General features: G+C 44.2%; 1 protein-coding gene across 1 annotated transcript; it reads left to right on the top strand.

The window, feature by feature from the left end:
- Positions 1 to 222: 222 nt before the first annotated feature.
- On the top strand, positions 223 to 14120 carry LOC124270915 (leucine-rich repeat-containing protein 74A-like). The gene is made up of 13 exons (XM_046705976.1): positions 223 to 402; positions 3059 to 3344; positions 3514 to 3705; positions 3991 to 4181; positions 4280 to 4387; positions 5720 to 5813; positions 5934 to 5983; positions 7721 to 7888; positions 8641 to 8835; positions 9602 to 9697; positions 10375 to 10647; positions 10881 to 10966; positions 13010 to 14120. Exons 1-13 carry the CDS (start codon positions 223 to 225, stop codon positions 13200 to 13202), a joined length of 2112 nt encoding a protein of 703 aa, XP_046561932.1. The 3' UTR covers positions 13203 to 14120.
- The last annotated feature ends 13 nt before the right edge of the window (positions 14121 to 14133 follow it).

Here is a 14133-nt window from a genome sequence, read left to right on the forward strand (position 1 = left end):
CGTTTGAACATGTCTGATAATTTTCAAACCAATATTTCAAACAGTTAATCAGTTTCAGTTATTTCTACAAATATATTATATATTTACGACAAGAAATATGGAATGATAAATATCTGTAAGATAAATTGCGGGCATGTAGATCCATATCTTGTGTGTCCACAATGATAGACGACACATTAATAACATGCCATGACGTCATACTGATGATCAAATTGCGTATTCATGCCCTTGATATTGTCCCCCATTCCACCCAAGAGCTACCCCATGCTGGGTCACGTCGGTGTAAAAACGTTCCGGCGTACATCCCCACAGATGTTCATGTGGGGACATGTCAGGAGACCCAGCAGGCCAGTCCAATGTCCACCTGCCTTCTCGTCGGAGATAAACGGTGACAACCAGAATGTATTGGAATAACTAGTTGTGGGTCATGTGGCTGGAACGTTTTCCTTACCCCACTCTTGAGTCACTGGACCAGTATTTACACAGTATTACTCACCCACAGATTACCTTTTACAAACCGTTTCAGGTATGAGTAATGGTTACATAGACATAATTAACAGGAATCCTTTTAATGTTTCAAGTACCTAAACAAACCCAAACTTATTATACTTTATATTGCCCTTTTTGATGTAGTTTGAATGATATTCAAAAGTCAGAAGTCTTGCATAGAAGGTAATTGTTTTAACCATCAACGTTATACACTGTGGGACAAAAGAAAGTCTTTATTAAAAGATTTGACTGAAACAAGACAACTAGGGTGAAAATAATCCCCGAAACACTGCAAACTCAAAAGTCCCAACACTGCAAACTGAAGGTAAAAAACCCAATGCAGGTGAAGGTTAAAAAACAACCCACTGCAAACTGAAGGTAAAAAATCTGATGCAAACTGAATCTCCAGAAAATACTGCCAATTGAAGGTAAAAAAACACTGCAAACTGAAGGTAAAAAACCCACTGCAGACTGTAGGTCCAAATAACTATGCAAACTGAAGGTAAAAAACCCACTGCAGACTGTAGGTCCAAATAACTATGCAAACCGAAGGTCCAAAAACACTGTAAAGTGAAGGTTAAAAACACCGAATGCAAACTGAAGGTAAAAAAATCCAACGCAAACTGAAGGTAAAATTACCCAATGGAAACTGAAGGTGAAAAAAACAATGCAAACTGTGGGTAAAACACCTAAAATGAGTGAATTCTTTATTTTGCCTAAAAGTTTATATAAACATTCCCCCGTTCAAGAATGACACGCATATATATATATACTTTCTGAGGAGAGATGTACACGGTCTTACATATATACCTCTCGTATCCCTGTACTTCATTGAGACCATGTCACATTGTAATCTCCGATGGATCCTAAATGCAATCTGGTCTACCATAAGCCTTCCGTTTGTCTCAAACTAAGACCCCCAACATGTAGTCGACAATCCATATAGTTAATTAAATTCATGGTAGATCTTTTAACCATTTCAAACCATTTTAATTATATTCGTACACTGGGAAGGTCATTACATAATAACTACAATGTCCACATAATTCGAGGTTTTTTCCCGCAAGACTGAACCCAGTGTGCTCGCTCATTTAACCCTGTTACATACACGCTTAACTAGCTGGAATTACAGCCAGGAGCGGTATGGTAACTTTGGCATAATGCCACTCAACGAAGCGTGCACATCCTTTGTAGCATTCTCCTACGTTCCACTCAATCTACCTGTGCAGATGGAGGGGCAGTCACTATGAGTACTTGCCGCAGGATTAGCCTCCGCGTTCACGTATGGCTGGATGAACACCTTCAGGACTTACGAAACACATTCTAATCGCTGCCTTCTTGTGTCGCTTGTACTTCTGACACACTGAATGTGATCTGTTCCACTCACTTTAGTTCAACTAAGGTAATTTAATATCGTTACATTATTTGTCGTGTTGTTGTGTCTTGGTGGTAAGCAGGCTTCAGTGATGGACGGAGTGGACATTACAATCGTATAAAACATCCCTATCTATGATAAATGTACATTCCCACATTGTGACATAGGCCAGTAGGTGTGCCTATATGTCATTCTGTAGACATCCGATAACAGTTTGGGTGTTTCCTGTCAGTCAAGTCAGTGGTGTTACGGGTTCATTCTGAAGTTGAAACTGAACAGTTCACCGGCAATCAGTTGGTAAAGGACTAGGTGTGAAACCGACAAAGGACAAAGAATTGTGTTGTAATTAACTTATATACTAAAATGAATTAGGTTCACAAACCAATACAATTCAATACAAAGGTATCACTATTGCAAGACAAAATAGAGTGAGTGAGTTTAGTTTTGCGCCGCACTCAGCAATTTTCGAGCTATATGTGGCGGTCTGTAAATAATCGAGTCTGGACCAGGCAATCCAGTGATCAACAGCATGAGCATCGATCTGCGCAATTGGGAACCAATGACATGTGTCAACCAAGCCAGCGAGCCTGACCACCCGATCCCGTTAGTCGCCTCTTACGACAAGCATGGGTTACTTAAGGTTCATTCTAACCCGGATCTTGATGGGTCGACAAAACAGAGGGGCAGTACAAATTAAGAGGTAGTATACTACAAGAGCAGTGCTTATAGCAATAAAGCCAATGATGGTAATATTCGATTCTCCGTAACAATTGTCCTTGGCAGGGTATATTAACATCACACAGAATGCTGGTCATCAGGGCCTCCTTTCACAAAGCACTAAGGTGATCTTAAGTCACTATGGTAACCTTAGTGCAATGTTAAAGAATGGGAGTTAAGGTTAACCTTAGTAAAGGTTGCTTCGCGAAAGGAGCCCCTGGTAACTTGAAATGTAACGTTAGGTGAGGGCAATAACCAGATCCCTTCATATAGACATGAATCAGATCTAGACAATTCTACACTAAGGCAGATCTTTCTGTAATATTATGTGTTCAGAACACTGTTAACCTCGGGAACTCTGTCTACAAGGTATAACACTGCAAAATAACAGATTTCTGTGTTTCTTTTTATACACTTCCCCACAAATACACATTCTTCATTGTTTCGTGTGATGTAAACATATTCTGATTCTTACAGGAGGTCATGGAGGACGATGCGGGCTCCCAGCAGACGCTAGAGTCAGTTGCAACATCTCCGACACCGGTCGCGTCTCACATTGGGTCAAGGTCGGAACATGGAAGTAGGTCAACTCGTGATCCAGCTTCAGCCTCCGAAATGTCCTGGGCAGACGACCCTGACCTTGGTATGGCAACAGACGACCCTGACCTTGACATGGCAGAAGACGACCCCGACTTTGACATCGCAGAAGACAATGCAGTCTCACTGACCAGTGCAAAGTCGAAAAGGACACCATCTCAAAAAGGTCGAAATGAAATTTAATCCGAATAAAAATTATGTTTAATTTGAAAATAATGTAAATAACACTCTGGCAGTGGCGAAAATTATTTAGAGCCTATGTAGTTTGGAGGGGTGAGGGGCTTTTGCAATAGTATTCCTTCTGAAAACCGGTTTTGATTAAATTTGTTTTTCAGGTAGTGCACGTCTGTCCAGACGGAGCATGGCAGACATAGAACGTGAGGCAGAGGAGATGCGCAACATCCTCATCACACAGTATGGCCTGGACATATCAGATGAGGTCGTATGTGACGTCAGCGAGTCCGAGTCGGAATCAGACGAAGAACGTGAGGTTGACTACGACACTGACCTCGACATGGACATGGACAGTAAGTAGTGTCACGAGTCCTTCTGGACCGCGAATGTGACGCGCTTTGAACTGTACTGGATGTATATCACAGAATGTGAGATAAACGTGTGAGGAGATCCTGAGGTTGACGAGTATGATGTTGACAAACCCAGCATCACATTTAGGATGTCTAGTCCATATAGGATACATCAATCAAACAGTTTTAATTAAAGCAAAACCGCTACATCGTTGTTTACGTTCAATACATTGCCATGCAAACTGCACATTAAATTCACAAATAACGCAATAATCCCTGCCCTAACAGAGTGGCTGAACGCCGAGCAACTTCGTCTCAAGGATGATCTCACAGGTGGGAGACGCTACACTGCAGCATGTGACGCCATCGGAGTAACAGCCGCCACCTACTTCGTAAAACACATCACCGACCAGGAGGTGCACATGAGATTCCATGGACTAGGGCCCCGGGGAGCCAAGGCTATGTGTGTCCCACTCAAGGTAAGGAGTGATAGTGCACACTTTCGTTATGCATGAATATATCTTTCATTTCTTTCATGTTAACGTGAGGCATTGATCAGTCCTTATCTCTGTTTTAGACCAACAGTAAGATCGAGAAACTGGATCTGGAGGGGAACTGGATAGATGAGGCGGGCTGTGTGAGTCTGGCCGAGATGCTGAGAGACAACATCTATATCACTGAGCTGGTGAGCAGAGTAAACTGCTATGTGCTTGGGGCTTCCTGATGATATCCAGGGTTGTGGGCATTCACTCAATGCTTGTTGATTCCTGGTGATATCCAGGGTTGTGGGCATTCACTCAATGCTTGCTGATTCCTGATGATATCCAGGGTTGTGGGCATTCACTCAATGCTTGCTGATTCCTGATGATATCCAGGGTTGTGGGACATTCACTCAATGCTTGGGGCTTCCTGATGATATCCAGGGTTGTGGGCATCCCTCAATGCTTGCTGATTCCTGATGATATCCAGGGTTGTGGGACATTCACTCAATGCTTGTTGATTCCTGATGATATCCAGGGTTGTGGGGCATTCACTCAATGCTTGCTGATTCCTGATGATATCCAGGGTTGTGGGGCATTCACTCAATGCTTGTTGATTCCTGTTGATATCCAGGGTTGTGGGGCATTCACTCAATGCTTGTTGATTCCAGTTGATATCCAGGGTTGTGGGGCATTCACTCAATGCTTGCTGATTCCAGTTGATATCCAGGGTTGTGGGCATTCACTCAATGCTTGTTGATTCCAGTTGATATCCAGGGTTGTGGGCATTCACTCAATGCTTGTTGATTCCAGTTGATATCCAGGGTTGTGGGTCATTCACTCAATGCTTGCTGATTCCTGATGATATCCAGGGTTGTGGGACATTCACTCAATGCTTGTTGATTCCTGATGATATCCAGGGTTGTGGGGCATTCACTCAATGCTTGCTGATTCCTGATGATATCCAGGGTTGTGGGGCATTCACTCAATGCTTGCTGATTCCTGATGATATCCAGGGTTGTGGGCATTCACTCAATGGGCTCCAGTGATATCCAGGGTTGTGGGCATTCACTCAATGCTTGCTGATATCCAGGGTTGTTGGGCATTCACTAAATGCTTGCTGATTCCTGTTGATATCCAGGGTTGTGGGGCATTCACTCAATGCTTGCTGATTCCTGATGATATCCAGGGTTGTGGGGCATTCACTCAATGCTTGTTGATTCCAGTTGACATCCAGGGTTGTAGGACATTCACTCAATGTACGATTCCTGTTAAATGTTTGGGGCTTCCTGGTGATATATAGGATTGTGGGGCATTCACTCAATGCTTGGGGCTTCCTGATGATATCCAGGGTTGTGGGGCATTCACTAAATGCTTGCTGATTCCTGATGATATCCAGGGTTGTGGGCATTCACTAAATGCTTGCTGATTCCTGATGATATCCAGGGTTGTGGGGCATTCACTAAATGCTTGGTGCTAGTCACATATAGAACCATTGTGTTCTGTTGTCAAAGATTGAGATGACAGTTGTGTTTCAGATTCTGTCTGAGAACAAGATTGGCAGTGCAGGAGCTCTGTCTATGTGTGAGATTCTCATGAAGAATGATACCGTCACAAAGCTGGACCTCTCAGGTAAGCCACCTGCACCAATGTATGTCCCTGATCTGCACTCTACCTCCCTCCCTACCTGAAACTTATATCAATACAATAGTAGACTTAGTTCCATTCTTACCAATTATTCCTCGTTTGCAGGCAACGATATAAAAGATTCAGCGGCAGAGAACATATGCCAGATGTTAAAGGTAAGTTATTTTAGACTCAAGTTTTTAAAGAACATGAGACCCATACATAATACTAATCTTCCGTACACTAATATAAGGGGCGGTGGGGTAGCCTAATGGTTAAAGCGTTGGCTCGTCACGCCGAAGACCCGGGTTCGAATCCCCACATGGGACAAAGTGTGAAGCCCATTTCTGGTGTCCCCCGCCGTGATGTTGCTGGAATATTGCTAAAAGCGGCGTAAAACCAAACTCAGTCAGTCAGTACACTAATATAAACGTGTGTGTATGGGCGGTTGGAAAGTGTCTGGTAAGTGTAGCTACTGTGAATATTTATATGAATCTAAATCGGTAAGGTTTGACTTGAGACTTGAGCAGCTATTGGGCATCAAGTTTATGTGTGAATCCACTCTGTAACAGGCTGAATCTGTGAGTGGGTAATATATGTTATAGCTCCTTCCTGTTCCAAAGACAGAATACCTCACCATTAGGAAACTATAAACAGGGAACAGTAGCAAACATGTAACCTCATCAGATCATGTTGAAGATGTGTTTGAACCATAAGACGCAAAATAGGTAATTGCATTTGACATCACGTTTTGAAAACTTCTCTGAGGGACCGCCTCCGTGGTGTAGTGGTTAGAGCGTCCGCCCGGAGAGAGGAAGGTCGCGGGTTCGATCCCCGACCGCGTCATACCAAAAGACGTTAAAATATGGTACTTGTTTGTCCCTGCCTGGCGCTCGGCATTAATGGGTACAACAAGGACTGGTCGGCTCGGAGTCAGTATATGTGTCTGAGTGGGGTATTCATGCTTCACTGCGGCATGGTATCTCAGTGGGCTAGCACTATAAAACCAGCTTCAGTCTGGGCTAGTACAAGCAGCCGCACATACACATACACACGCATGCACGTCGTCATATGAGCGAAATATTCTCAAGCACGACGTAAAACCCAATGTCACCTCATCACCTCACCTCATCTCACCTCACCTCAACTCACCTCTGAGGCCTTGAATGTTGTTAGCTCCGTAGAACAACTTCTGAGAAAGCGACGTGGGACGCTTTTCGAAATCTTGGTGAAAGGAGCACTCGATTGCACCTCAAAAGCAGGACACAAGTGTGTGGAACTGCATGATAGGAAACAGATTACTTCTCGATTGACCATCGTATTACAAGTATCCTTCATCAATAAGGATACTTCATCTTTGCCGGGAAAGGATTGTCCTTAATAAACAGGATACTTCTCGATTTCCGCTGAGTTGGTGAGTTTAGTTTTACGCCGCTTTTAGCAATTTTCCAGCAAAATCACGGCGGGGACACCACAAATGGGCTTCACACATTGTATCCATGTGGGGAATCGAACCCGGGTCTTCGGCGTGACGAGCGAACGCTTTAACCACTAGGCTACCCCACCGCCCGTATTTCCGCTGAACACCGTGTTCCCTCACTGTAATGAATCAGGTTAATTCACCATTGCCGGTTGACCATCGTGTTTCTTGAACCTTTAGAAAACAATACTCCACAATTTCCGACTGTCCGTCATATTACATGATACTTTTAAGAAACAGGATTCATTTCAAGCTATATATAATGTCAGCAGAGACAGAAGATGACTTACCGTCTTGATATAAGGCCCGCGGAAGAGAACCCCGTAAGACTTAATTAACTGTATAAGATTACACGTTTAGAAATAAGAAACGTACCTTGCCGTTCTCTTTCTGAAACGAGGGTTGGTTTGTCAAGCTTGTGCTTGTTGTACAGAAGAACACATCTCTCCGCCACCTGTTCCTCAGCCACAACCACTTCGAGGAGGAAGGTGCTCTCCACTTCAAGGAGGCACTTTCATACAACGAATCCTTGGAGACTCTGGACCTGAGCTGGAACAGGTTCAGGACACGAGGGGCCATCTACATAGCCGAGGGGGTTCAGGTACGATTGATTGATTGATTGGTTGACTGATTGATTGATTGATTGATTGTTAAACGCCGCACCCAGCAATATTCCAGCAACATGGCGGCGGTCTGTAAATAATCGAGTCTGGATCAGATAATCCAGTGATCAACAACATGAACATCGATCTACGCAATTGGGATATGATGCCATGTGCGAGTCTGACCACCCGATCCCGTTAGTCGCCTTTTACGATAAGCATGGGTTACTGAAGAACAATTCTAGCCCGGATCTATACGGGTCAGGTACGGTCGATCTAGTCAAGCAGCTGAATGGAATATGAAACCCTCAGACACTTTACAAGTTAGTCCCCTCGGTTGGATAAAAGTGTCAGGTTACTCTGACCTCCCCTTCGCTTTTTGTGTTTTGAATTTTGGTTTGTCTGGGCATGTTTATGTATGTGGAAGGTACAGCAATAACCTGTGCAGAGTTGTCCCCTTAAGCGAGCAAGGATCATAGATTACAATCTAGTTTCTTTCTGAAATAATTGGTTTGTAATCTCCACACCAGTGCCCATTGATTTCTCTTACGTGGCGAACGTCTACGACCTCCATCACTCCTGGGTTCCACAGGCCCTCGTGTCGAAGATTAAAGATTAAAAATGATATTTTTTTAGATTAACTATAGCCATAAAACAAAATCCTTAACTTCCGTTGAGTAGTATATATAATGGTTATATTTTGCTTAGTCTACTTTATCTCACAGTCATGTCTGTGTCTCCTCTTCCCCAGGAGAACTATGGTCTACGCATTCTCAACTTCTCCATGAACGGACTCGGACTTGCCGGGGCAGAGGCTATGGGGAAGGCACTGAAGGCCAATAGGACACTGCTTGACCTTGATATTAGTTTTAACCGAATACCGGAAGAGGGAGCTGGTCACGTGGCAGTTGGTCTGCAAGTAAATGACGTGCTGCAGTCACTGAAGGTAGGGGCATTAATACTCGTATCTGATACACAAGCTGTCAAATATGAAACTCGGTGGTTCAAGCAAAGGAAGAGAGTGAGCATTATTTGTAATCTCTGGAGAGATTCGAAAATCGAATTGCAATTATATTTATTCACTAAGTGTCATTTCTTATTTGTAACATATGTGATTCATTGGAGTACATTTTCTCAGTAAATTACTAGAATCTAGATTACTGAGAAAATGTAATCCAAAATATAACATATGTTACATATGATCACTTTCTAAAGGGCGTTATGCATTCATCGCCATTTCCTTTTGTCTAAACATTACATTGTTCATGACAGCACCGCTTCTAAATACATTTGGGGTGTCAAAACAGAGTACTCGTATATATCGTATATTGAATGTTCTTCAGATAAGGACCGCCTCCGTGGTGTAGTGGTTAGAGCGTCCGCCCGGAGAGTGGAAGGTCGCGGGTTCGATCCCCGACCGCGTCATACCAAAAGACGTTAAAATATGGTACTTGTTGGTCCCTGCCTGGCGCTCGGCATTAATGGGTACAACAAGGACTGGTCGGCTCGGAGTCAGTATAATGTGTCTGAGTGGGGTATTCATGCTTCACTGCGGCATGGTATCTCAGTGGGCTAGCAATATAAAACCAGCTTCAGTCTGGGCTAGTACAAGCAGCCGCACCTACACATACACACGCATGCACGTCGTCATATGATCGAAATATTCTCCAGCGCGACGTTAAACCCAATTTCACCTCACCTCACCTCTTCAGATAAGCTCGAATCCCCTCGGCAGTGACGGGTCATTGGCTCTGCTGGTGGCAGTAGACAGGAACGACTGCAGCTGTCTGAAGTATCTGGAACTGTTGGTGGGTATAACAGTCTGTATTTAAGTCCCGTGGCTGGAACTGTCGGTCTTAAAGGCACAATATCACACATTTTCGACAATATCTTGGCCTATATGTACTAGTATATTGAGGCATATGCACTCACTTTAGCTTCCTGTTGATGCAATGAAAGACTTATTATCCCTTACGTTTGCCTGAAATCGATAATTAAAACTTCGAGGCGAACAGCTTCCAAACAGAGAACACTTGCCTTATATGGAATGTAAACAATTGCTCCGTACATCGAAAACTGTCTCACACGGTGTTGTCAGTGTGTTTCGAACTTCTTACAAATCACAAGCTGTGAGTAGGATATTCGTAAAGAGCGCTCCAAGGGACATAACTACATGTATATGGGGTTCACTTGAAATAATGTTCGGCCGGTAGAGGGTGCGAGAGTCGATTTAGTGCAACTTTTAATTTAATATTGTTATCTAAATACGTAATTATTTTTGGGAATAAATTACATGGTGGCTTATAGTATTATTGAGAGAAATGCGAGAAGTGTGGTGTAAAATAGTACCTTTAATGTCTTTAAGTCAGGTGGCTGGAACTGTTGGTAGGGTATAAATGTTATATGGTGTGAAATTAGTCTGTGCATCCATCTTCCATCACTGGAACTGTACACTTACCTCGGGTGGTCATCTCGCTGTTGCCAGAATGTCTGGGTGATGGACAGCTTCATTGATCTGAAGGACAAGCTGGAGAGGGAGCGGAATCTCATGGTGGTGTATGGTGGCCTGAAGAAGAAGCTCCTGAAGCTCACCACCCTCAGAGGGGTCGAGTGGGAACGGTGGCTCGCCAACAACCCAATGACCAAGATAAAGAACTACATCCGGGATGCGGGATACCGTCTGATTGACCTCTTCCGGGACTTTGACAAAGACGGCAATATGTCCATCACGAAGCAAGAGTTTCATGTTGGCATACAGGTACGGCCTATGTTACACATGGTCCGAGTCCTGCTACCTTCATTTTTTAAATGGTCTTTTAGCAAATATAATTCGGGGGATGTTGTTAACACTGCATATGGGCATGCATATGTATGACATGTGGATGGCATGTATAATTATAATATGTATATTATATGTATAATTTTGCTTTACGGTTGTGTATAACACGTAAAGGTGAAAGTTTGGTTACACATTTGCTGGTGTGTTTCCAGTCTGCTGGCATCGTGATGACCAAGGAGCAGGTGGACGAACTGGTCAAGAGGTTGGACAAAGATGGGAACGGAGAGGTGGATTATGGGTGAGTAAAAGAACTGAAACATTGACAGGGGTGGGAACGGGGAGGTAGCTTACAGGCGAGTAAGATATCAGTGTACGTGACAGGCGGGAATAGGGAGATAGACATCAGTGTAAGCCATGCCCTGTGTAGTACAGCCATGCCCTGTGTAGTATAGTCATGCCTGTGTAGTATAGCCGTTTTCTGTGTAGTACAGCCATGCCTTGTGTAGTACAGTCATGCCGTGTGTATTATAACCTTGCCCTGTGTAGTATAGCCATACCCTGTGTATTATAACCTTGCCCTGTGTAGTATAGCCATACCCTGTGTAGTATAACCTTGCCCTGTGTAGTATAGCCATACCCCGTGTAGTATAGCCGTGTTCTGTTTAGTATAGCCGTGTTCTGTTTAGTATAGCCGTGTTTTGTGTAGTATAGCCATGCCCTGTGCAGTACAACCATACCCTGTGTAGTATAACCATGCCCTGTGTAGTATAGCCATACCCTGTGTAGTATAACCTTGCCCTGTGTAGTACAGCCATGCCCTGTGTAGTACAGCCTTGCCCTGTATAGTATAGCCATGCCCTGTGTAGTACAGCCATGCCCTGTGTAGTACATATATGCCGTGTGTAGTAATGCCATGTGCAGTACAGCCATGCACTGTGTAGTATAGCCATGCCCTGTGTAGTATATGCCATAGTACAGCCATGCAATGTACAGCCATGCCCTGTGTAGTATAGCCATGCCCTGTGTAGTATAACCTTGCCTGTGTATACAGCCATGCTGTGTAGTAGTACGCCCTGTTTAGCCATGCCCTGTGTGTAGTATAGCCATGCCCTGTGCAGTACAACCATACCCTGTGTAGTATAACCATGCCCTGTGTAGTATAGCCATGCCCTGTGTAGTATAACCTTGCCCTGTGTAGTATAGCCATGCCCTGTGTAGTACAGCCATGCCCTGTGTAGTATAGCCATGCCCTGTGTAGTACAGTCATGCCCTGTGTAGTATGGCAATGCTGTGTAGTATAGCCATGCCCTGTGTAGAACAGCCATGTCTAAGCAGTATAACCATGCCCTGTGTAGCATTATCACGCCCTGTGTATTATAGCCATGCCCTGTGTAGGACACCAATGCCCTGTGTAGTATAGCCATGCCCTGTGTAGTACATCCATGCCCTGTGTAGTATAGCCATGCCCTGTGTAGTATAGCCATGCCCAGTGTAGTATAGCCATACCATGTGTAGTATAATGCCTGTGTATAGCCATGCCCTGTGTAGTACAGCCATGCCCTGTGTAGTACAGCCATGCCCTGTAATATGTATAGCCATGCCCTGTGTGTAGTACAGCCATGCCCTGTGTAGTATAGCCATGCCCGTGTAGTACAGTAATGCCATGTGTGTAGTACAGCCATGCCCTGTGTAGTATAGCCATGCCCTGTGTAGTATAGCCATGCCCTGTGTAGTATAGCCATGCCCTGTGTAGTACAGCCATGCCCTGTGTAGTATAGCCATGCCCTGTGTAGTATAGCCATGCCCTGTGTAGTACAGCCATGCCCTGTGTAGTATAGCCATGCCCTGTGTAGAGTATAACCATGCCTGTGTAGTATAGCCATGCCCTGTGTGTGTAGCATGCCTGCCCTGTGTGTATAGCCATGCCCTGTGTAGTACAGTGCCCTGTGTAGTATAGCCATACCCCTGTATAGTATAGCCATGCCCTGTGTATAGTAAATACCCATGCCCCTGTGTAGTATAGCCATGCCCTGTGTAGTAGTACAGCCATGCCCTGTATAGTATAGCCATGCCCTGTGTAGTACAGCCATGCCCTGTGTAGTACATATATGCCGTGTGTAGTAATGCCATGTGCAGTACAGCCATGCCCTGTGCAGTACAGCCATGCCCTGTGTAGTACAGCCATGCCCTGTGTAGTATAACCTTGCCCTGTGCAGTATAACCATGTCATGTGTGAGTATAGCCATGCCCTGTGTAGTACAGCCATGCCCTGTGTAGTATAACCATGCCGTGTGTAGTACAGCCATGCCCTGTGTAGTATAGCCACACGCTGTCTTCCTAGGGAGCTGATGGAGGGCGACAGGGAATACAGACAAGCACTGAGGGCAGCTGCTGCGAAGAAGAAGGTGATGGTGGAGTCAGGGGGCGTGACTGAGGACGGGGAGGAATCAGAAAGCAGTGGTGTTCCCTCCGTCATCAGGATGCTTATGTCGGAAAGAAGCAGCGCTAGCAGCTCCGGGTCTGCCGCGTCATAGCAGGAACTTTGACGTGAAGGTGGTGGAGAGCTGAGGTAGTGACTGGAGTCAGATAGCATCAGCTTCCTGTTCCTTACCCAGTCTCAGACGTTGGAGCAAACTTGAAGAAGTTCTTTTTGGCCATTTTGTGAGATATGGAAAAGGTTTTGTCTCATTTATTGTGAAGAGGGATCCAGGGTGACAGCACTGTGCTGACGGAGGAATGATTCATAATCAACACATTTCATCATCCTATCCTGCTAATGGTGCACCTCGGAGTGCTGTTAGACCGTTAGGCATAACGTGTGATGTGGTGAGATCATGAACAGCGTACTATGTTGCATATCTACATCTCAAGGACAGCAAATGGCGGGGATCTCTCAAATGCAGAAACAGATTGGTTCTTGACCTCTGCAACTCCCCGGAAGTTTCTGTCAGCTAACAAAGAAACACCCAAGAAGAGGAAACTTTCAGGTCAAAATTGAGATATATTTCTCAGGAGAAAGTATTTGCACTGATACGTCATACACAGCCTAGACTGGTGCTTAGCGCTATATAAATGTACACATATTATTATTTATTATTATTGTGATTGTCATACAGGACGTCGGCACATTCTTATAGCTGTTATTGCTTCAGTATACTCATTATACTCTTCGTTTCGTGAATATTTACCATCTCTTCATGGTCACGCTGTCTTACTAGGAAGCCATTAAAAGCAGGAATAAAACTATTTCATACTCTATTTATTTTCAGAGAATGTAAATATATGTACATGAAATTATCTTGAAAATTTTGCATTCCATGACACAGATCGTAGTGTATAAAACATGTATAGTGTATATCTGGGTTGAACTGCCCTGTGTTGACCCGCTGACTGTTTAAAGAAAATTGTATATGTTCATATTTATATTAAAGATATTCTGTTTCATGCTTACATTCAAGGACTTTC

This window comes from Haliotis rubra, unplaced genomic scaffold (genome assembly GCF_003918875.1).
Source record: "Haliotis rubra isolate DU_JTF1 unplaced genomic scaffold, ASM391887v1 Scf156, whole genome shotgun sequence".
Classification (NCBI taxonomy): Eukaryota; Metazoa; Mollusca; class Gastropoda; order Lepetellida; family Haliotidae; genus Haliotis; species Haliotis rubra.

What these genes read in the sequence shown, in the direction of transcription:
- LOC124270915 (XM_046705976.1), top strand. Translation starts at nt 223, where the DNA reads ATGCCCTTGATATTGTCCCCCATTCCACCCAAGAGCTACCCCATGCTG. An exon ending in ACGTGCTGCAGTCACTGAAG is followed by an intron (nt 8,836 to 9,601) that starts GTAGGGGCATTA and finishes TCACCTCTTCAG; the next exon opens with ATAAGCTCGAATCCCCTCGG. An exon ending in TGAAGTATCTGGAACTGTTG is followed by an intron (nt 9,698 to 10,374) that starts GTGGGTATAACA and finishes CGCTGTTGCCAG; the next exon opens with AATGTCTGGGTGATGGACAG.